General features: G+C 56.7%; 3 protein-coding genes across 4 annotated transcripts in view; 2 read left to right on the top strand and 1 right to left on the bottom strand.

Annotated features, from left to right (window-relative positions):
* TAS1R1 (taste 1 receptor member 1) overlaps positions 1 to 3978 on the top strand; it is a 4622-nt gene extending 644 nt beyond the window's left edge. The window contains exons 3-6 of the mRNA XM_042815176.1: positions 2 to 745; positions 1233 to 1445; positions 1857 to 1980; positions 3050 to 3978. Of these exons, the coding sequence (XP_042671110.1) occupies positions 2 to 745; positions 1233 to 1445; positions 1857 to 1980; positions 3050 to 3978 (2010 nt within the window). The remainder of the gene's footprint in view (position 1; positions 746 to 1232; positions 1446 to 1856; positions 1981 to 3049) is intronic.
* Positions 3979 to 4496: 518 nt separating this feature from the next.
* Positions 4497 to 11158, top strand: ZBTB48 (zinc finger and BTB domain containing 48). Of its 2 annotated transcripts, XR_006168239.1 has the most exons (10): positions 4497 to 5203; positions 6265 to 6376; positions 6805 to 6897; positions 7381 to 7467; positions 7920 to 8074; positions 8639 to 8775; positions 9218 to 9382; positions 9534 to 9622; positions 9940 to 10354; positions 10960 to 11158. XR_006168239.1 is itself a non-coding variant. In XM_042815180.1 (9 exons), exons 1-9 carry the CDS (start codon positions 4497 to 4499, stop codon positions 10234 to 10236), a joined length of 1842 nt encoding a protein of 613 aa, XP_042671114.1. In that variant the 3' UTR covers positions 10237 to 11158. The 2 variants fall into 2 exon arrangements, 1 of the variants encoding a protein (XP_042671114.1); XM_042815180.1 differs by having other exon boundaries at positions 9940 to 11158.
* Positions 11069 to 19157, bottom strand: KLHL21 (kelch like family member 21; the record flags this gene model as incomplete). The annotated part of the gene is made up of 4 exons (XM_042815181.1): positions 11069 to 13787; positions 14105 to 14177; positions 15913 to 16318; positions 18077 to 19157. Coding segments are annotated over 4 exons (1854 nt in total), but the record flags the coding sequence as incomplete, so codon positions are not given.
* Between the last annotated feature and the right edge of the window lie 1319 nt (positions 19158 to 20476).

The raw sequence follows: 20476 nt of genomic DNA on the forward strand, positions 1-20476 counted from the left end.
CTACCCGTCCTTCCTGCGCACCATCCCCAGCGATGGCCAGCAAGTGAAGGCCATTGCACTGCTGCTGCAGCACTTCGGCTGGACTTGGGTTGCTCTGGTGGGCAGCGACAACAGCTATGGTAGGGATGGGCTAAATGCCCTCTACGAGCTGCTGGCCGCAAGTGATGTGTGTGTTGCCTACCGAGGTATCATCCCTGCGACCAAGGATGCCAGCAGCCCAGAGTTCCACAAGCTGATCCAAATCCTTGTGGACATCAGGGTCAACGTCACTGTTGTCTTCTCCAACAGGAGGAATGCCCAGCCCTTCTTTGAGGCGGTGGTGCAGAAGAACATCACGGGAATGGTGTGGGTGGGCTCTGAAGACTGGTCTTTAGCCCAAACCATCTGGCAGGTGCCCAGCATCCGAAATATCGGCTCTGTGATTGGCATTTCGGTTGAGCAGGCAGAGCCCACAATGCTGAAACGCCTTGAATCTTGGGAAAATGCAAAGGAACGTGGGGTGTCTGGAAGTGCTGGCAGCACAGGGCTGGTGGGGGAAAATGGACTGAGCAGCAGTGAAGGAGTCCAGCTGAACTGCACCCAGCGCTGCCCAGGAGGCCACTTGCTTGCTGATACCCCAGACGTATACGACATTCAGGCCTCTTACAACGTGTACTCTGCTGTGTATGCGGTGGCCCACGGCCTCCATGACCTGCTGGGTTGTACCTCAGGGGTGTGCAGCAAAGGCAGAGTCTATCCCTGGCAGGTAAGAGCAAGGTGAGGAAGGCCTCTCTTCCCTCTCCAGAGGGAGATTTTCCCCTTGTGATCAGGGGTTTTCCATCTCTGAAAGTCCTTTCTGTACCAAAGAGAACAGGGCTGCACTGCTCAGAGTTCGAAGTCTCTCAGCCTCTGGCTGTGGGATCGGCACAAAAAAGGCTCTCCCTTAACTGGTGCCAACAGCCTTGTGAGACTGCCTTCAGCCTTCCCTCTGGTCACTGCACAGCAGCTTCCCTGTAGGCTCCAGCTGTCACAGGTAGAGCAGCCTGGATCCAAACCCACACTCTCAGCTCACTCTCATTCTTCTGCCTGTTGTCCCTTGCAGAAACCTGGAAGAGATCTGCTGCTGCTGGACATGTACTATGTACAACAGAATCCCAGAGGAAGGCAGAGAGGGGGCTGCTAGCACCTTCCTCTGAAAACAAGACTTCCCCTGTCATCAGGAAGGGCTCTACTCTTACTTTTCTTTCTTACAGCTCCTACAAAAAATCAAGCAGGTGAACTTCAGCCTGCACAAGAGCCAGATCTCATTTGATGCCAACGGGAACATCCGTAAAGGTTATAACATCATTGCCTGGAATTGGCGAGGCCAGAGTTGGGCTTTCGATGTGGTTGGAGCTTTCACTGTGAACCCTGACCAGCTGCACATTGACCAGAGCAAAATCTTGTGGCACACAAAAGATCACCAGGTACAGTTCTGCATTCAAATCTTCTTTATTGTCAAGCCAACTACCTCCCCAGCATTGCTTCTTGGGTATTTCCCCAGAGCAGAAGAAATGTGAAGGCAGATGGGGGGGGGGGGTACAGATGGTTATCTACATTCTGAATAATAATATTCATTTGTCAAAAAAAAAACCCAACAAAACAAGCAGGGAACATGAACCTAAGGGCTCCCACCAACTATTTTTACCTTCAAACAACCTGATTTTCCCAATATATCTAGAAAATGGACAACATGATGAGCTCCCAGCTGCCCAGGATCCATCCTGATGGCCAGCTGCCAGCTGTCCAGTGCTCACTAACCTCGGGCTGCAGTCTGCGCTCTCAGTCTGTGCTGCCCCACAGGCCCTGCCTCTGCCTGATGGCTGCCGTGCTCCCAGCAGGCTCCTGTCTCACTCTGCTCCTGGCCCTGTGCAGCTGGGGAGATGAGGCTGCAGCAGAATCGCCACAGGTGCTGCTTCAGCTGTGTGGCCTGTCCAGCAGGGACCTTCCTGAACAGAACAGGTCAGTAAACCCTTGGCAGCCTCTCCCTCCCCTTATTGCTCAGTTTCTCTATCTGCACCCTTCCTTTCCATCACACCAGTTCCTTGCTTTTGCCTTACCCTCTCCCTGCACCTGGCCTTTACAGTTACCACTTCTTTTTCTTTTAACTTCCTGTGAGCAGTAAAAAATCTCAGAGCTCACCTAAATGCGGTCAGTCTGGCTTCCCTGTTTGCTTACTTGTGGGTATGCAAAGCTCATGCCCTGCACTCAGCCCTGAGGGATACTGTCAGCAGATGTTTCCGTGCAGTCAAATTACCAGCAGAGATGGTGCCAGCAGAGCCCCCTTCTCTTGTGGCCAGGGGACACGGGATGTCTGGTTTGACAGCTGCTTCCTGAGCCACATCCTCAGGGAGGGAAATTCAGCCTAGTGTTGCCTTTGTGTTGTAGATGGTACTCAGTGCTTCCGCACTATGTGGTCACCGGCAGCTCCACAGTCCCTGGGGCATATGGAAATGTCCCTTTCCTGGGGCTGATGGCAGGGTTTCCCTGGCACACACTCACTAGCCACCATGACAAATGCCTTGCCAACATGTGCTCGTGTTCCCTGACAGCCTTGGTGTGTCTGCACTGAGGGTGGCAGAAATGCCAGCTCTGGGTAATGGTGGGAGTGGGGAGCCCCAAAAGACACCATTCCTCTGACCTGCAACAGAACTGCCAGTGCAAACTACTGCTGTGTACACAAACCCCTTTCAGTCTCCCAGCCCATACTCCCTGCAGCCCTGTCCCACTCACCTGAGTCCCTCTGGGCCAGCAGGCACGATGCAGCCCACGGCTCTCCTTTATGTGCTGCTCCAGCCACAGGATGCTACGCCCTATAATTCCCAAGTCACTGTGCCTCTCCCAAGCAATGGAGTTTTGGAAAAAGAACACTCCTTGCTGCTGAAGGCTTAGAAGCACTGAGGGAAAGGCAAAAAACCAGAGGCAGCTCTAGCGAGGTGCTTGAGGATGCAGAAGGGTGAGGTCAGGCTGCCCCACCAGGACAAATCACTTACCTGGGCTGTGGCTCCCACCTGGGTGCTGTTTTCTCCAGCCCCGTACGCCTGCCAGGCCTGCGGGAGAGATGAGTGGGCACCCGTAGGGAGCGAGAGCTGCTTCAACAGGACCGTGGAGTTCCTGTCCTGGGCTGATCCCCTCTGCTGGGTGCTGCTGATCCCCACTGTGCTCCTGCTGGTGCTCACGGCGGGGCTGGGTGCCCTCTTTGCCTGGAATGTCTCCACACCGGTGGTCAGGTCAGCGGGCGGCAAGATGTGCTTCCTCATGCTGGGCGCTCTGGCCTGCGCCTGCAGCAGCATCTTCTTCAACTTCGGGGAGCCCACCTGGCTCTCGTGCCTGGTGCGCTTCCCGCTCTTCACCATCAGCTTCACCGTCTTCCTCTCGTGTGTGGCAACGCGCTGCTTCCAGATCGTCTGTATCTTCAAACTGAGCGCGCGGTGGCGGGCACTGCACGAAGTCTGGCAGCGGCGCGGGGGCCCGGCGCTGTTCATCGCGGCCAGCACAACGGCGCAGGCGGCGCTGTGCGCGGCGGCGGCGGCTTCGGGCCCTGCGGTGCTGCGGAGGCGTTACAGCGTGGCGGCCGAGCGCGTGGTGCTGGAGTGCGGCGCGAGCAGCGCGCCCGGCGAGACGGCCGCCATGCTGTACAACGTGCTGCTCAGCCTGGGCTGCTTCGCGCTCAGCTACGCGGGGAAGGACCTCCCCGCAGACTACAACGAGGCCAAGTGCCTGACCTGCAGCCTGCTGCTGCACCTCGTCTGCTCCGCTGCCGTCCTTTGCGCGCGGAGCGCCTTCCGCGGGCGGAGCGCGGCGGTGACGGCGGCGCTCGGCGCGCTGAGCACGCTGGCAGCGCTGCTGGGCGGTTACTTCCTGCCGAAGGGCTTCGTGGTGCTGCTGCGGCCGCACCTCAATACGGCCGAGCACTTCCAGCGGGCGATCCGCATCTACACGCGGCGCCGCGATGACTGACAGCCGGAGCACGGCCGCCGAGGGCAAGGCGCCATAGCACCGCACGTCTCTTCCGGGAGCGGTAGCGGCATTTTTTTTTTGTAGCGTCATATCCGGCGCGCCGCTCCGTATTCATTACATTCAGCTTCTACTTCCTTATTCGTCACATTCTGTGCGCCACTTCCGCTTTCGTCACATCCGGCGTTATACTGCCCTGTTGTTTACATCGCTATTCTACTTCCGTGTTCGTCACATCCTGTTCGTCACTTCCGCTTTCGTCACATCCGGCGTTTCACTTCCTTATTTACATCGCTATTCTACTTCCGTGTTCGTCACATCCTGTTCGTCACTTCCGCTGCTGTCACATCCGGCATTTTAGTTCCTGGTTCGTCATATCCTGAACGTCACTTCCTTTTTCGTCACATCCGGCGTAGTACTTCCCTGTTCTTTACATCCGGCGTCCCAGTTCCGCCTGCGTCACATCCGGCGCGCGGCCGCAATGGCGCTGTGGCGACGCTGGTCCCGGTAGCGTTGCGGCCATGGCGGGCGCGGCGGCGGCAGCGCACAGTGTGCGCGTGCTGCGGGAGCTGAATCGGCAGCGCGCGGCCGGGCAGTTCTGCGACGCGACGCTGGGCGTGGGCGGGCGCGAGTTCCGCGCGCATTGGCCGGTGCTCGCCAGCTGCTCCCGCTTCTTCCGCGCTCGCGGCGGCGGCGGCGCCGGGCCGGTGGCGCTGCCCGAGGGCCTGGCCGACACCTTCCAGCTGCTGCTCGACTTCTTTTACACCGGGCGCCTGGCGCTGACGGCGCACAACCGCGCTCGCCTGCTCGCCGCCGCCGAGCTGCTGGGCGTGCCGGACGCCGTAGCGCTTTGCCGCGCCTTCCGCCCCGCCGCCGCCCGGCAGAGGCCGCGCCGCGCCCCCGGCCCCGCGTTGCGCCCCACAGAACCGCCCGACGTCCTCAGCCCGGCGGTGCCGGAGGGGGAGCGCCCAGCAGGGCTGCCCGGCCCGGAAAGCGCGGTGACCCTGCCCGTTCCTCCGCCCGTCAGCTCTCCCCCTGTGGCGGCGGCGGGCGGCGGCGGGACCGGGGACAGCGACGCGGAGCTCCTCCCCGAGAAGAAGGCGCTGCGCAGTAAAGGGAAGCCCGGCGCGGGGGCGGCAGGGAGCAGGAAAGGCGCAGCGGTGCCGGTGGAGTGCCCTACGTGCCATAAAAGCTTCCTCAGCAAATATTACCTCAAAGTGCACAACAGGTAACGCTCCGAGCTTCATCCTGTTCCTTGTGAGCAGGGGATCCCGGCGGGGTGGGGCTGAGTAGAGGCTCACCCCCAAGTGCAGGGGGCTCTGCTTGGTGCTGGTGGGCGCTGCTGAGGGGTGGCTGGGCGTCCCCACGGCACCTCGGGTCCTCAGCTCCCCAAGCAGTGTGGGAGGCGTTGCCCGAGGTGCTGCTGGGAGCTGTAGCTCTGCGAGCATCAGCCGGCGCAGATCACAAAGAAGGGTGAAGGTGCTCAGGAGCCCTTTTTGGGGGATATAAGTCTGCAGGTGGATGGCAGGGAAGGCAGAAGGAGCTGCCAACTCCTTTGGCTTTGGTGAGAGCAATGCATGGAGCTGCCAGCTTCTAGGCTTCCAGAACAGGCAGGGGCTGCATAGCTGTTACAGTCAGAAAGATTAACGTGGTAGAAGGGCGATACAAGAATGTAACAACAAAGGGACCAACACAGAGAGGATGATATTTCACAGGAAAAGTAAAGGTAGTCACCCATCTCTGAGGATCTTAGCTTGCAGAAAGGACTCCTCAGGCAAGGGATCTCCACCCAGAGGTTCTTCCCCAGAAGCAGTCAACCCTTAATGAGGTCTAGGAGAAGTGCAGCCAGGCTCTGCCCCTTCTGATCACACAGCTAAATTGCCTTCACCTGTGCTCCCAGGGCTGGCTGGTCCTTTCCTCAGGTGCTCAATCAGAGATTCAGGCTGTGGCTCACAGTTCCCATACTTGCAACGAGCAAGGTGATGGAGCGTGCTCTGGGAACATGGAGGTGCTTGTGGACACCCTGGGATCAGCGGAAGTGTGTCAAAAGGAGGCTGTAAATGGTGCTTTCCAGTTTCATCAGCAGCTGTTCCACACACCAGAGCAGAGGCAGCTGGTGAGGCCTCAGGCTGTGGGCAGCAGAGACAGCGAGTGGGGTTCTTGCATCCTCTCTTCAAAGCACGAGTGCTGGAGGACGCAGACCAGCGGCTGTTCTTTCGTGTGGGCTCAGGAGCTCAGTGCTGCTGTTACTCTGTCAGTAATGGATGCTCTGAATTTGTGTCTCCCCAGGAAACACACTGGAGAGAAGCCATTTGAATGCTCTAAGTGTGGTAAATGTTATTTTAGAAAGGAGAATCTCCTGGAGCACGAAGCCAGAAATTGCATGAGCCGAACTGAGCAGGTACACGTGTGAAGTCACCACCAGTCTCCTCAGGGGGTGGGAGAACGCTGCAGATGCAGGTGCTGTTTTGCAGAAGCAGAATTCAGCCTCTTTCCAGCTGCTGGCAAAACCCTCCTTATTGGAGCACGCTTTCTGGCTCCCCCAGAGCGTGACGGAAGTCCAAGAGGTTAGCAGCTCTTCTGTTCATGACATGCTAGCACATGGTTTATCACAGGTGTCTTTGTCTTTTTCCCCCAAGCACATGAGAGCACTCTCTGTCCTGGAAGAGATAGGAGTTTTTGCAGTGCAGGTGAAACACATGATCTAGGCATGGTGCCCAAATGGCAAGTGCTGCTCTCAGTTGCTGGGATGGCTGCTGGCTTCATTCCAAATCCTGGCATCTTCCTTTCCTGTCTCACACAGAAGCTGATGCCTTCCTTCTCTTGCAGGTTTTCACGTGCTCTGTCTGCCAGGAGGTGTTCAAGAGGCGGATGGAACTGCGGCTCCACGTGGTGTCGCACACGGGGGAGATGCCCTATAAGGTCAGCAGTGCACGTAGCTGTGCAGCCTGGTGCTGGGCCCAGCAGGGCGGGCGAGCCTTTCTCTTCTGGGGAGCCTGGCCTTGCCTGGCAGGTGCTTACGGGGGGCTGTGTCACCAGCTGGTGGCAGGGACGCTCTGGTGCTTGCAGTGCATCATGTCTGACTGCAAGTGTGGCTTTTCTCCCCAGTACCTGCCTTTCTCCTTGTCCTTAATATTGCCTTCACTGGGTCCCTTCCCTGGGAGCTGTCAAGTGTCTCGAGTGGCAGCAGAGGCGTTCCCCACCTCTGAGCTGGAACGGGCTCTTGAGACACACCTGAGCCAGACAGTTCTTTGTGGCTCTGCAGCATGGGCACCTACTGCCTTGCTGGAGGTCTTTGTGTCGGAGCGACTCCTGTGCCAGTCGTGCAGGCATGTCACCGATCCTCTCCTCGTGTTGCAGTCACTGTCTGTGAGGTGGCTGGGAGCTGACTCTCCTGTATTTCAGTGCTCCTCCTGCGCCCAGCAGTTCATGCAGAAGAAGGACCTGCAGAGCCACATGATAAAGTTGCACGGCGCACCGAAGCCCCATGCGGTAAGGGGAGCAGCTGGCACAAGGTGGGGTGAGTGGAGGTGGCATTCTGTAATGCTTTCCCTGCGGTACTGTAGAGATCCTGAGAGAGAATGATCCTGCTCTGACCTAAAGTAGTTCCCATTATCCTTTCTGGTTCTGCTAAGCAAGGCAGGGAGTTATGGAATGCTGAAAAGCTCCTGGAAACGATTTTTATTTTGGATAAATGAGCAGCCCTCGTGGCTCTTCTTAACTGATAGATCCATGTCTACTGACCAGCTTCTCAGTTCCGGCTGGCTGTCTCATCCCATTCAGCATTTTGAAGCTTGCTATTGCTGCAGGGTGCAGCAGGGTGCAGCAGGGCACATCTTGCATGGCACAGCTGTGCTGCAAGGGGAGCAGGTCTGTTCTGGGTGCACACTGCGAGCTGCGTGTGGGTGAGCTGCCTAACCCCGAGCTCTCCTGTGGCCTTGCAGTGCTCAACTTGCTCCAAGTGCTTTCTGTCTCGGACAGAGCTGCGCCTGCATGAGGCATTCAAGCACCGGGGAGAGAAACTGTTTGTCTGCGAGGAGTGTGGGCACAGAGCCTCAAGTCGCAACGGCTTGCAGATGCACATCAAGGCCAAGCACAGGTGTGACGTGAGCTCTTCCCTCCTCTGTGTCACAAGTGAGCTCCTCCCCAGGCTCCTGGGGGGTGGGTGCCGGGGAGCCTCCTGAAGTGTGTGGGTGACTGAGTGGTGACAACTGCAGGTTGCTGGTATTGACAGCTGTTGGTGGGTGGCCAAACCTTAGTTCTGCTTGCCTCTCTACCAGAGGAAATTTGTACTGTTTGCACTTCCTCTAAAGGTAATAATGCAGGTGATGGCTGAAGCTCATCAGCTGTCCTGCCTGGCTAATTCCTGTCCGTGAAGTGGTGAGTTTGTGTTAGCTTTCCACACTTCCCTCAGAGCTCTGGTTCCTGGGCTGGTTGTATGGTGCCTGAGGGGCAGGAAGCACCAGCTCTGCACTTCAGAAGCATACAGGTGCAGAGGAGCATTTGTGTCCCTGCAAAATACTTCAGTTGGAGATAAGTTGAAGTAGGATTTAATTGCAGTGCTTTGAGAGTTGCGACAGCTAGTGTCAGACAGACAGAGAGGCGGGTGGCAATTCTCCAACTGGGGCTGCCTGAGGCTCAGCTGCCTTTCCCCTGCTCTCAGGAATGAGCGTCCCTACGTCTGTGAGTTCTGCCATCACGCCTTCACACAGAAAGCAAACCTCAACATGCACCTGCGTACCCACACCGGTGAGAAGCCCTTCCAGTGCCACCTCTGCGGCAAGACCTTCAGGACACAAGGTACCCCCAGGGCACACAGCTCTGTGTGCCTGCAGCCCCCCTCTCCTATCCCAGGTGGCCACCTGGGAGCTGGTAGTGCTGAGCGCCCTGCTCCCCCCATGGGTATTTGCCACCTCTGAAACAGCCATGCTGGGAAACCTGTTTTCCTTCTAGAGCAAGGCATGCTCTGGTGTATGTAGGATAACACCTCAGGAGGGAACATTGCCTTTTTTTTTTTCTTTTTTTACTTCCATAACACAAAAAGAGGAAAACAGTGGTGAATTTTTCACATCTATGGTTAGCTCAGCACAACAAGCTCCTGCTTTTGCCCCGCTCTAAGCATTCCTAACCTGCCTGGCACAGAGCACGTGGTCTCACCATCGTAGCACAGTGTGCCTGTGCCCAAACTGGGGCACCCAGCGGGCTGCTGACCTGCAGCTCTCTCTCCCTTTGCTCCCGGCAGCGAGTCTGGACAAACACAACCGGACCCACACCGGGGAGCGCCCCTTCAGCTGTGAGTTCTGCGACCAGAGATTCACAGAGAAGGGGCCCCTCCTGAGGCACATCGCCAGTCGGCACCAGGAGGGGAGGCCCCACTTCTGCCAGATCTGTGGGAAAACATTCAAAGGTACCTTCTGCCTACCGCTGTGGCTTTGGGCCACCATTCCAGGCTGCGCTCCTTTCCATGCCTCGACGGCCCTTCTGCCGTAGTGCTTCACACAGCGTGGGCCTGCAGCTGTTCTGCAGGGCTGCTCTGAACTCCTTCCTTTCCTTCTCAGCTGTCGAGCAGCTGCGTGTCCACGTCCGCAGGCACAAGGGAGTGAGGAAGTTTGAGTGCACCGAGTGTGGGTACAAGTTCACACGGCAGGTAGGACGCAGCTCGGTGCTGGGCTGTGAGTGGCTCGCACCACCTGCCTGCTGGGGGCACAGAACCCAGGGTTGCTCTGCTGCAGTGAGTGACACCAGCAGACTCCCAGGCTGTGAACGGGTTTCTTTGCACTGGGTGTTCTGAGGGCTGTAGGCAGTACGGGCAGCGGGGGGGCTGTGCTCACCGCTGGGCAGCCTGCCCTTACAAGCTGGTGCTCTGTGGGTCAGGGGAGCCTTGCTGTGCTTTTGCCGGCCCTCCCTTTCGGAGAAGCACGGCGCACCAGGCAAACCCTTCCTGCTCCTTTCTCCCTCTCGCAGGCACACTTGAGGCGCCACATGGAGATTCACGACCGGGTGGAGAACTACAACCCCCGGCAGCGGAAGCTTCGAAATCTGATCATTGAGGATGAGAAGGCGGTGGTGGTGGCCCTGCAGCCACCCCAGGAGCTGGAGGTGGGCTCAGCTGAGGTCATCGTGGAGTCCCTGTCCCACGGCCCCCTGCCTGAGGAGATCCCTGTGCAGAGACTCTGTTCAAACGACAGCTTCCCTACGGCAGACGTGATGGAGCAGTCGCTGATCATCACAACGATTCCCGATGACTGTGAGGCCACGTGACTGCAGTCATACCTTCCTACCAAACAAAGCATCGGGCCTGAGTCACTGCTGCATTTGTTCTCTTCAGCCTCCAGGAGCTCTAAGTTGTATATCCAGCCCTCCTCCCTCCTCCTTCAAGGTAATGATCCCAACCCTGGATTGCAAAGAACGTTTCTAATGAAGTGATAATCAGGAATCAAATTAAGAAATATGAAGCCACTCAGAACAACTACTTAAGTAAATGTACATACAATGTATGAGACGAGATGTGATTGATGACTCCATATGTGTAATACTGTGGATTGTTTTTAACAAGCTCTCAGCTGTGGCTGGAAGGGAAGGCTAGCTCACCTGTAGCTCCAGTGCTAGCTCCTACCTTGCTCCATTAGTTTTATGCTGATGATTCAAGCTCTTCCAGAAGAGTGTGACGCTGTCCCTTTCCTTAAACACGTGCTGAAACGACCCTTTCCTCAATTAAATCTATGCCTTGTGGTTTCCTTAAGCTTCTGCTGCCCATTACTGTTTCTTTTCTACATTAAAGGCATGGTGTGTCCTCTTACCTTCTCCCCCACTGAACTCATTTCGCTGTTACTCAGCTTGAAAGACAGGAGCACAGCCATCCCCTAAGCTCCTGTTGTCAGATGTGGGGAGTTGAAGTTGAAATATTTGAAATAACAGGATCCAGGGAAGCATCACACATCAGACTGGGTGCACACATCACACCCACAACCCTTTTCCTTCTAGCACTCACCTGGAAGGCAGCCCTCTGGGTTAAATGCAGCTCAGGCCTGGAATGAGAAACGTCAGTGAAAGCTTAATTGTGGTGATTTTCGCATCAAAAGGAATGCAGACGTAATGTAACATCTTTTATTTAACTTGACCGTTGCAAGTAAACTTAAAAACAAACTATGAGAATAAAAATACATCATCTGTAAATGTAAAATGCCTTTGTTTCAAAGGATGGTATTCAAACAGGACGCAAAGATTTGGACACAATGGATTTTACAAAAAATAAATACAGATCCCTAACAGTCGGACCGGTTGGGGAATTTGCGGGTGGCAGATGCAGCAGTGAGCACTACAGAGTGAGGTGTGTTGTATGCGGGACGCTTGGAGCTCAGCACTGCTACATCCGTGAGCAGCACACGCAGCTCTGGGCGTGCTCAGCTCAGCACAGCGGGGCGCAGGGCTGCAGGGCTGCTCCCAGCAGCAGCAGCTTGCACTGCGTGCACTGATGGCAGCAGGGCGCTGAGCCACGAGGCCCCACTGCGTCCCAGCCGCGCTTCCTCTGTGCACGGCGGCTTCAAGGCACGGTCCAAGCTTCCAACCTCCAGCACAGCCCAGCCTGATGAACAGCTTTCTCGAGTCTCACGGCTCAGCAGCCCAGCATAAAACAGCATCCAAGGCAAAACGGGTATTTTAAAGCTGTGAACGCGTCGATTTCATGGAGATAGTTCTGATGTACTCAATGCGGTGGCAAGCCAGAGGGTACAGAGGAGCTTTCCATTTCTGAATCAAGCTCAAATTCACTTTTTACCCCTTGGTTAAAAACCAGAATGAGAAAGAAAACCAATCCAGCCACCATTTCAGCCACTGTTACAGTTCACTTTTCCTGAAGGCGCAGTGCTCATTTTCAGATGAGCCATTGTAACTGTTTGCTTGTTTAAGAAACATTCCACAAGTCGACTGCAAGCAGCTTTTCTTCAGCTGAAGGTATACAGAGGAAATACAGTTCAAGCTAGCTAGGTCACTTGAGCAATTATAAAGGCATATCTTACACAGACCAAAACAACAACGAAAGAAAACCCTAAATAGCTACCTTGCACTCTGCAGCACTCTCACTACCTCCTACAACTCAGCCAAATGATGCCAGCAGCATTTTCCAATTACTCCAAGTCCAAGAGCCTCTGCAAACTGAAGACGAGACAGGCACAAGGACTCTCCAGAGGTTCAGTAGGTTCCTTCACACCAGTTAATGCATTTCTGCATCATGGTGTCTAAACACCACTAGCTTATTTTTTCTACAAGTCTGCAGCAAATCTAAGGAAGCTGTGCTTACCTTTCCAGATAAGCCTTCTAAAAGTGTACAACTTCCACCCAGTTCCTTTACAGCAACAGACAAGAGCGCGCCCTTGCTGCACAGGGCCTATCTGCCTGACCCTGCACACGTGCCAAGAGCTTGATGTAAAAGGATTGTCAGCAAAGAGCCCAGGTCAGAAGAACGAGCTGCCCAGGCGTGTTCTACAAGCTGAGCAGCCTGATACCAGCAAGCTCTGTCAAAATGGGAAAGCAGAAAGGCTCCTCCCTGAGGGCCCCGGCGCTCCACAAGCCAGCCAAGGCAGGCACTTTTCTCTTTCCCTTTAAGGAACGGTGCAGGTGATCAGAAATGAAGGCAACTTAGTTGTGAGAATGTGATTAAAAAATAAATAAAGGTGTTTCTTATTAGGAAAAACAAAAGTGCCATTCTAAGAAGGGTAGGAAAACAAATACCTGCAAAAGTTTAAATGCCACAACTTAAAAAACAGCAAAACACACGAAGAACTGAAGTTCAAACAAAAGGAAAGGTCAAGCTTCACAACCCAGCCCCTCGGAGATCCCTGCTGCGCAGACACGTGTTCTTCCAGAAGGCAGTGAACAAAGCCAGGGACTGCGGTGACACGACGGACGAAGGGCTGCAGCCTCACAGCAGCCTCTCATTCAGCTTCTTACAGAAACATCTCTTCCCCTCTAACTGCACAGAGGAAGAGATCCAAGAGGCCTGCCTTCCTCTAAAGCATACAGCAGAGGAGGGGAGTCCAGACCCCAGTCCTACCAAGCAGAACCCTCCTCCTGAGGGCTTTGGTCCGGCCTGTTTTCCTTCTGCTCCTTTTTTTTTTTTTCCCCATTGGAAGAGACTGAAGAAAGGAATTATGTGACAAACAAAGCGTTGCAAAGTGAAGGAGCTCCAGGTGAAGGGTGTCTGCCCGAAAGCTGTAAGCTGTGGTGTTTAAGTGGTGCTTCACACAGCCATTTTCTGCAGAGTTCACTTCTCAGACCTTCTCTGTGAGTAGCACTGCACCTTCGGCCTCCAAAGAAAAGGGCTGAGGAAGGCTGCACCCAAAGGCCTCGTGTTCTGCCAGCTAGGTTTCTACAACAGCATTTCAAACACTCCATTTTTACTCCCTGTACTAATCAGTACGTTTTTGCTTCCAGGCTCCAGTTTGCCTCTGCCTTCTCTCAGAGCAACACCGGTTGTGGGCAACGAACTCGCATTGAGGCAGGGACGGCACGCCGCCCTGCTAACGCAGCTCATTCAGGTTCTGGTGGTGAAGGTTCGGGCGCTGCCTGTTCAGGTTGATGGTGTTGTCCAGCGTGATGCTGTCATCCTCCTGTGTGGTTTCTGGCATGAACTGTCGGAATATGCTGACGCTGCCGTGCCAGAAGATGGGCTCGGGGAGCCGCCCTGCTACGCTCCACGTTCGTGTCTCGGGGTCGTAAGCTTCCAGGACATCCGAGAGCTCAAAGGTGTTGTCGTAGCCGCCGGAGACGTAGAGCTTCCCTCCCAGCACAGCCACACTGCCCCCAACGTGGACCTAAAAGTAAGAAGAAATAAGCAGCACAGTTAGAAGGGCAGGTATTGCCCAACCAGGGAGGTCTCCTGCCCACTCGGACACATCGGCAGCTGCTGCCCCCTGCGTGGCACTGAAGCTGCTGCTGCCCCCGCGGCCACGCGTGCCCTGCTGCACTGCCAGCACCTCTCATCAGAAACTTTTCTGTCCAGGTAACCGTGATACATCTGAATGCATTCTGTGCTCAAGGGCTATCATCTAACCAGAACACTGCTTCCCAAAGGTAATTTAACCCTGTTATGAGCACAGATAAGCATCCAGCAGGGTGGTGAGCATCCTACCTGAAGCATGGCAGGGATTTTATCCCATTCGTTCTTCACTGGATTGTAAACATCCACTTCAGCTGAGTCATCCCTGCAGGAGATAACACAAAATTACTTTTCTGTGTTGTCAAAGCCTTCCTCCTTGTGAAGCCCACATCTGAACAGCCTGAGCCATGGCCTGCAACGCACCTTTCCTGGAGCACCTTTCCTCCAGCCCTGCCACATAAATTGAAGACCAGAGGCTGCTGTATGAAGGCTCCGGTCTCAAAGCAAAGCCCAGTCTCCAGCATGGACTTCTCAGATAGCAGCAGTAAAGTTCAACCCCAGGAAACCCCTAGAACTCCGTGCTGCACCTCTACACACAAAACATGCCAGCAGAGACAACACTCAAGTAGCACTGCCCTAATTCTCAGTGCTAGTAACCTACACTTAAAGAGCCCAAATGGCCCTTCTCAGCTTCTCCCTGGGCAAAGCAACCCCTTATGCACTTCCTGATGTACACTGAGCTTTAGGATACCACCTAGGAGGTACAAAAGACAACATGGAGGCAATCCTGAGGGCTTTCTCAAACCCAGACTATTTTCAGTTTGCATATATGGTAGGTGTGTTCACAGACTAACATTTGTCAGCCTGCATTTTATTGGCTTCAGTGCCAAACACTTAAGAGTCTCAAAGAAAAATCAGCACTGTTCTGAAGAGACTTAAACCTCTGTGCATTTAGAAGCAATGAGATCCCTACTGCTGGAGTTTTTTGCCATGCCAAATTTAGATAGGCCAGAGAACTGTAACAGAAGAGCTGACAGGCAGCACAATCCCCCAAGGCTTCTTACAGCCACTCACCACTGTGAGACGCGACAGCAACAGGTGAGAGATGTTTGTAAGGCAGAAATGCTCATTGCTGACACAAGAATGCAAGAAGGACAAGGTCAGGGCAGACAGAAAAGCACTGCCAGTCAGCCCAAGACAGTTCAGTTACAACAGACTTCACAGGCTATGGCAAAGAAGAAAATCTCCTTTTATTCTTCAATGGCTGATCAATCTGAATTTCCTTTTGCATGCATTCAGCCTCTGAAATTGTGCTCTTTCAATTTCATGCACCCCATTCTTTATTTAACAGAACTGACTTCAGGAGTTGCACGCCTCCCTTCTTGACCCTACTGGCCTACAGTTGCAAATTCTTTATAGGAAGTATCCAAGATCTGACGTACAGCAGAAAACAAGACCCAAACATCCTTTACATGGGCGTATTTTAAATCCTGAGGATGCTTTTCTAAAAACCTTTCCTCCTCAAAATGGTTCAGAACAAAGAGCTGCTGCCTCTGCCGGGATGGCTTCAGAAAGGTAATTACATCCCAAATTGGGAAGGTGCTTAAAAATAGTGACCAATCAGCTCGTCTTCATTCCTCCTACCTCTGCTGAGACAGAGGGTGTCCTCTGCTATGCCACAGTTCAACGTTTTCTTGGAGCTTACTCACTTATTTATAGCAACAAGGGGGACTGAACCAGAAGCCAAGAAAACTGAGAAGTCTATTCCAAGCACAACTGCCATCGTCAGCCTGATTTGTAACCCTGGCTATTTCCCAGCCCCAGCTTTAAAATTCAGATATTTTTACAGGACTTCAAACATATGTCCTTGAGGTTTAGTTGTGACAGAGCTAAAAGGAAGAAGCGTGGTAGTTTGCAGAGCAGAGGAAGCACTGCCTTGCCTTCGTCACACAGTGCTCCCACGTGGCCACTCCTAAGACCCAAAGGCTTTCCCAGGGAAAACCCTCGGCTCACCTCGCGCAGAAGCAGGGAGACGGGGAGAAGCTGCTGCCACTGCTCACCTTATGAAGTACATGAGCCCGTTCAGAGTGACGGTCTTTGGGGCGAAGGACCAGGGAGGCAGGTGGCCGCAGTTCACCAGGGACCAGAGGTCGCTGTCGGGGTCGTAGCACTGCATCACCATGGTCTCCTTGCCAGACAGAGAGCCGATGGCGAACAGCTTGCCACGGCACGAGGTGGTGGAGCAGTTGTCCATGGGGTACAGCATGGGCTGCAGGGCCTCCCAGCTGTCCAGCGAGTGGTCGTAGCGCTCTGTGCTGTCGGAGGCGATAACGTACAGCAGGCCGTCCAGCACCGTAGAGCTGTGGTATTCTCTGGCTCTCAGCATTGGGGACACCTCTGTCCACTCGTTCACGCTGGAGTTGTATCTCCACACACAGTCGTACAGCCTCGATCCATCCGATCCCCCTGCAGCACAACACAAAGCATTTAAGAGTGCTGATTCACAGAAAACATTCCCTGGAAGGAAAGCACTCTGTGGTGACAGAGCAGAGGGCACGGCTCTGAACTGGACTCTTTCGTGTCTTCCAGCTACGCCTCCTCAACATCCACACACATTTCTGCCCCGCAGAGCCACGCACTGTGCACACAGATAGATCCTAGGAGACCAGAAGTGAGAAGATGCTACCAAACTTTCTGCACTATTTCTGACCCAGATTCCCAGTAAGCCAAGGAGGAATTCTCCCATGGCATTCCCAGCGCGTATTCAGCAATGATTCAAAACAATATCCTCCTCTGTTCCAAACAACCACTGTCTTTTCCATTTCGCAGTTCCTCTGCTGCTCTCCAGAAGCTGCTGTGACACAGCAGAGATTAACATTCACCAGCACCCAGGCGCCAAGGCGCTGCTGCTGTTAGCAGCATGGAGCCCTCCCAGCCCTCCCTGCCGCCCGAGCAGTGACACTGATGTTACACAGAACCACCTCCAGCGGCAGCAGCCTGGCTGAAGCGCAGGGTTCTCAGCAGAGAGCACCCCCAGATCTGCCTGCAATGGCTCCGGAAGGGATGTAAAGGCATTAATACAAACTAATCTTCCTTTTCACACTGCTGCCTTGAAAATCTAAGCTTTGTTTCCTGCTAAAAGCAGAGAATGAGCCCTTCTCTGTTCAACTCCACTCCACCTGCACTTCAAATCTTTAACAGCACGTCTCACATTCCTGCAACACACACAGGACTGCCACTCTGAGCACAGGGATTTAGCTCAAAAAGGTACCTATATGTGGATTAGGCACCAAGTTACACATCTGTGTCACCTTTGAAGAGGTAATGACGGCCCCAGCAGACCGTCAGGAGGCAGGGTGTGTGCCGAGGGAGACACTGACTCACACACACTGCTGCCACTCCTCAGTGCCTCATCTGCACAGAGGCCCACTGCCCCCAGAGCCTTCCAACACGCCTCTGTCTCTGCCAGGCTTGTAATTCGCAGGCTCTGAACCCAAACACTTGTTTTGCAGCCAGAAATCCAAAACCCCTCTCAAGTCACTCATATCGTCCAGAGCAAACAGTTAGAAAGTTTCCCCAGCGCGAGTTCTGTGACTTGTCTGCATACTCAGAAGTATTAGTCACAACCAAATACCTCCCAGATTGAGATCAGCTGCTAAATCCTCACCCAGCACCACCTCCAGGAGTCTCTGCTCCTCTGCAGGCTCCAGCCGTGCTGTGCTGGAGCAGAGTTTCAGATTCTTCGCTCCTCTACTGAAAGCCAATTCTCACAGCAATCACCCCAGTATTTTCAATGGGAGTCTCAACACTGAGGCTTTCATACAAGCTCTCCCAATTCACACTTTTGCCTGCCCTTGTTAAGCCGTACTCAAAGATGCAGCTGTCTTTCCTACCAGCCTCCTACCTGAACATCTGTTTATGACCCAGAACAAACGTTAAGACAGAGATGCACAGGCTGCTCTCAATCACGTGCTGCTCCTACCCTGCGTGCAGCATCAGCCAGCCAGCCCGGCTGCTTCTCCACCTACAGGAGCAGAAAGGTTCTCAAGAGAGGAATGAAAGCAACACAGGAGGTGGGCGCTGTGTGGGAAGTGGGCTCCCATGGCCGAGTTACTTATTTCCTAGAAAAGGCCAGCACGATGCCCCGTGGGGGACTCAGAACGCCTGCCAGCACCCAGCCTGCTGCAGGAGCAGAGCTGCTCCCCGCCCGCCCCCAGCACTTACCGGTGACGTAGATGTCATTGCCCAGGGCAGCGACGCTGTAGCCCCCACCCAGGTGCTCGGGGAACTCAGCCAGGTAGCGCCAGTGCCCGGTGCGCGGGTTGTAGCAGTCCACGGTGACGAGCTCATCGCAGTCGCGGTCGCAGCCACCGACGAGGACGAGGATCTCGGCGAGGCCGGTGGAAGGCCGGGGCCGCATGCGGGCGCAGGGCCCGCGGTCGTGGCGGTCGAGGCGAGCAGCCTGGAAGTCGCGGGCCTCCTGGAGGAGGCGCAGGCAAGGCGGGCAGCGGGCCACCAGCGGCTCGCCCTCCACGTGGGCCAACAGGTAGAAGCGACGCACGAAGGGCAGGCGGACGTGCGCCAGGAGCTGGGGCAGCAGCGGGGCGCGGGCGGCGGGGTCAGCGTGCACCCAGCGCAGCGCCAGCTGGAAAGCGGCCTCTTCTTTGGGGACGCAGAGCCCGTCGTCACGCAGGTAGGAGAGGAGGCGCGGCAGCGGCAGGCGCTCCAGCTGGGCGCCCAACTCGCTCACGTGCCGCAGGATGAAGCGGTGCGCGGCGGCCGCCAGCGCGGGGCAGGCGAAGGCCTCGGCGAAGTCCTGCATGTCCAGCGCATTGGCGGGCTCCAGCTGGCGCGCCAGCCAGGCGCCGCACGCCTCCTTGACGGCGGGGAACTGCAGCAGGTCGGCGGCGCGCAGCAGGCGCTCGGCGATGTCGGGGCCCAGCCCGCCCACGCGGCCGGTGTAGGCGAAGTCGAGGAGGCGCGACAGGCACTCGGGCTCCACGCCGTGCAGCCGCACCCGCTCGGCCCGCGCCTCCCGCAGCGCCCCGCCGAACATGGCGCGGAAATAGCCGGAGGCCGCGGCCAGGACGGCGCGGTGAGCCCCGAATTCCCGCCCGCCCGCCACCACCGTCACGTCCAGCAGGCTCCGCTCCGCCCGCAGCGCGCTCAGCCCCCGCAGCAGCGACACCGCGTGTGCCGGTTCTCCCGCCGCCGCCGCCGCCGTCCCGCCGCCGCCCGCGCTGGTTGCCATGCCGTGTCTGGACGAGAGCGCACGCCGAGTCGCAGCCCGAAGGGACACCGGGGTTCAGCACTGCGAGCAGCTGGCGGGAGGGGGAGAAAAGAAACGAGCAGGTAGGTCAGCACAAGGAGAAACGTCCTACGGCCAGGAAACGGAGGAACTAAACAGGGCTCGGAAACATCCTCCTGCCCTGACACAGAGGAGCTGCAGTTGCATAACGCGTTGGCGCTGCCAGCAGCCTTCCCAGCTTAGGCTAATTATATTTTAAGAAGCCCGTGTTTAAGTTTCACGGGATTAAGGGATCCCACGAGCTCTGCACGCCGGCTGAGCTGGTAACTTCGCACACCGGATCGCTCCGGGAGCGCCGCACCTCGGCCCGGCCGTCGCCTGCAGGTCTGCGCCCAGCGGGGAGCTTCACCCGCTCCTCGGGGCTGCCGGGTCCACAGCAGCAAATCGCCCACGTGGGCGCTCCGGGGCCCCGCCGGCAGCGCCGAGCGCTGACACGACAACCGGGCAACGCGGGGACCGCCGGGGCACCGGGAACGGAGCTGCGCTCCCGCCGGATAACGGCCGTCCGTCACACGCGCGGGCCGCGCGCAGAGCGAGTTCCCGCAAAGCTTCTGCTGCGGGCGGTCATCGCAGAGCCGAAGCCCCGAGCCGCACGGTGCTCGGCAAAGTGCTGCCGGCCACCAAACAGAACCGCGCTACACGAGAAAGCACGGCCGGGGCACGGCGACGGCGCCCGGAGCGATGGGAGGCGGCGGAGCTCCGAGCCCCTCGGGACGGCCTCACCGAAACGGGAGCCGCGCGGCCCCGAACCGCCCCGCAGCAGGGTAACGGCACCGGGCGGGATGAGCAGGCGGCCCGGGGAACCGCGCGGATCGGCACCGCCGGGCCGGAGCTCCGCACGGCGCTTCTCGGGGCTCGGAGAGCCGCACACGGCGACGCCGCCCGCCGAGCCCGGCCCCGGAGCCGAGCCGAGAGAGGCGGATCCCGAACCGCGCGGCCCCGGCCCGGCCGCCCCGCAAAGAATCGAAGGGCGCGGGCAGCCCGTTCCGAGCGCCGGCAGCGCAGCCCCAGCGCCGCCGAAACCCCCGCGCCTCCCGGAGCCCCGCAGCACCCGCGCTCACCTCGCGCCCCCGCGCTTCTCGGCGCCGCTCCGCCCCGCGGCGCCGCCCCTCTCGCACATTCCCGCAGCTCCGCTCCCGGCGCTCCCCGCGGCCCGCACTGCGCACGCTCTCCCCGCGCCTCCCGGCGCTCCCCGCGCGGACGGACTACTGTTCCCGGCGGTCCTCGCGCGAGCGCCCGCCCCTTCGCCGCCTCCCGCCGGTACCGAGCGGTTCGCGGGTGTCGGTGCCGCCCGGCCGCCCCTGCCGCTCCGCGCC

Source organism: Centrocercus urophasianus, unplaced genomic scaffold (genome assembly GCF_019232065.1).
Source record: "Centrocercus urophasianus isolate 14NV4802_14NV808 unplaced genomic scaffold, USGS_Curo_1.0 seq_1417, whole genome shotgun sequence".
Classification (NCBI taxonomy): Eukaryota; Metazoa; Chordata; class Aves; order Galliformes; family Phasianidae; genus Centrocercus; species Centrocercus urophasianus.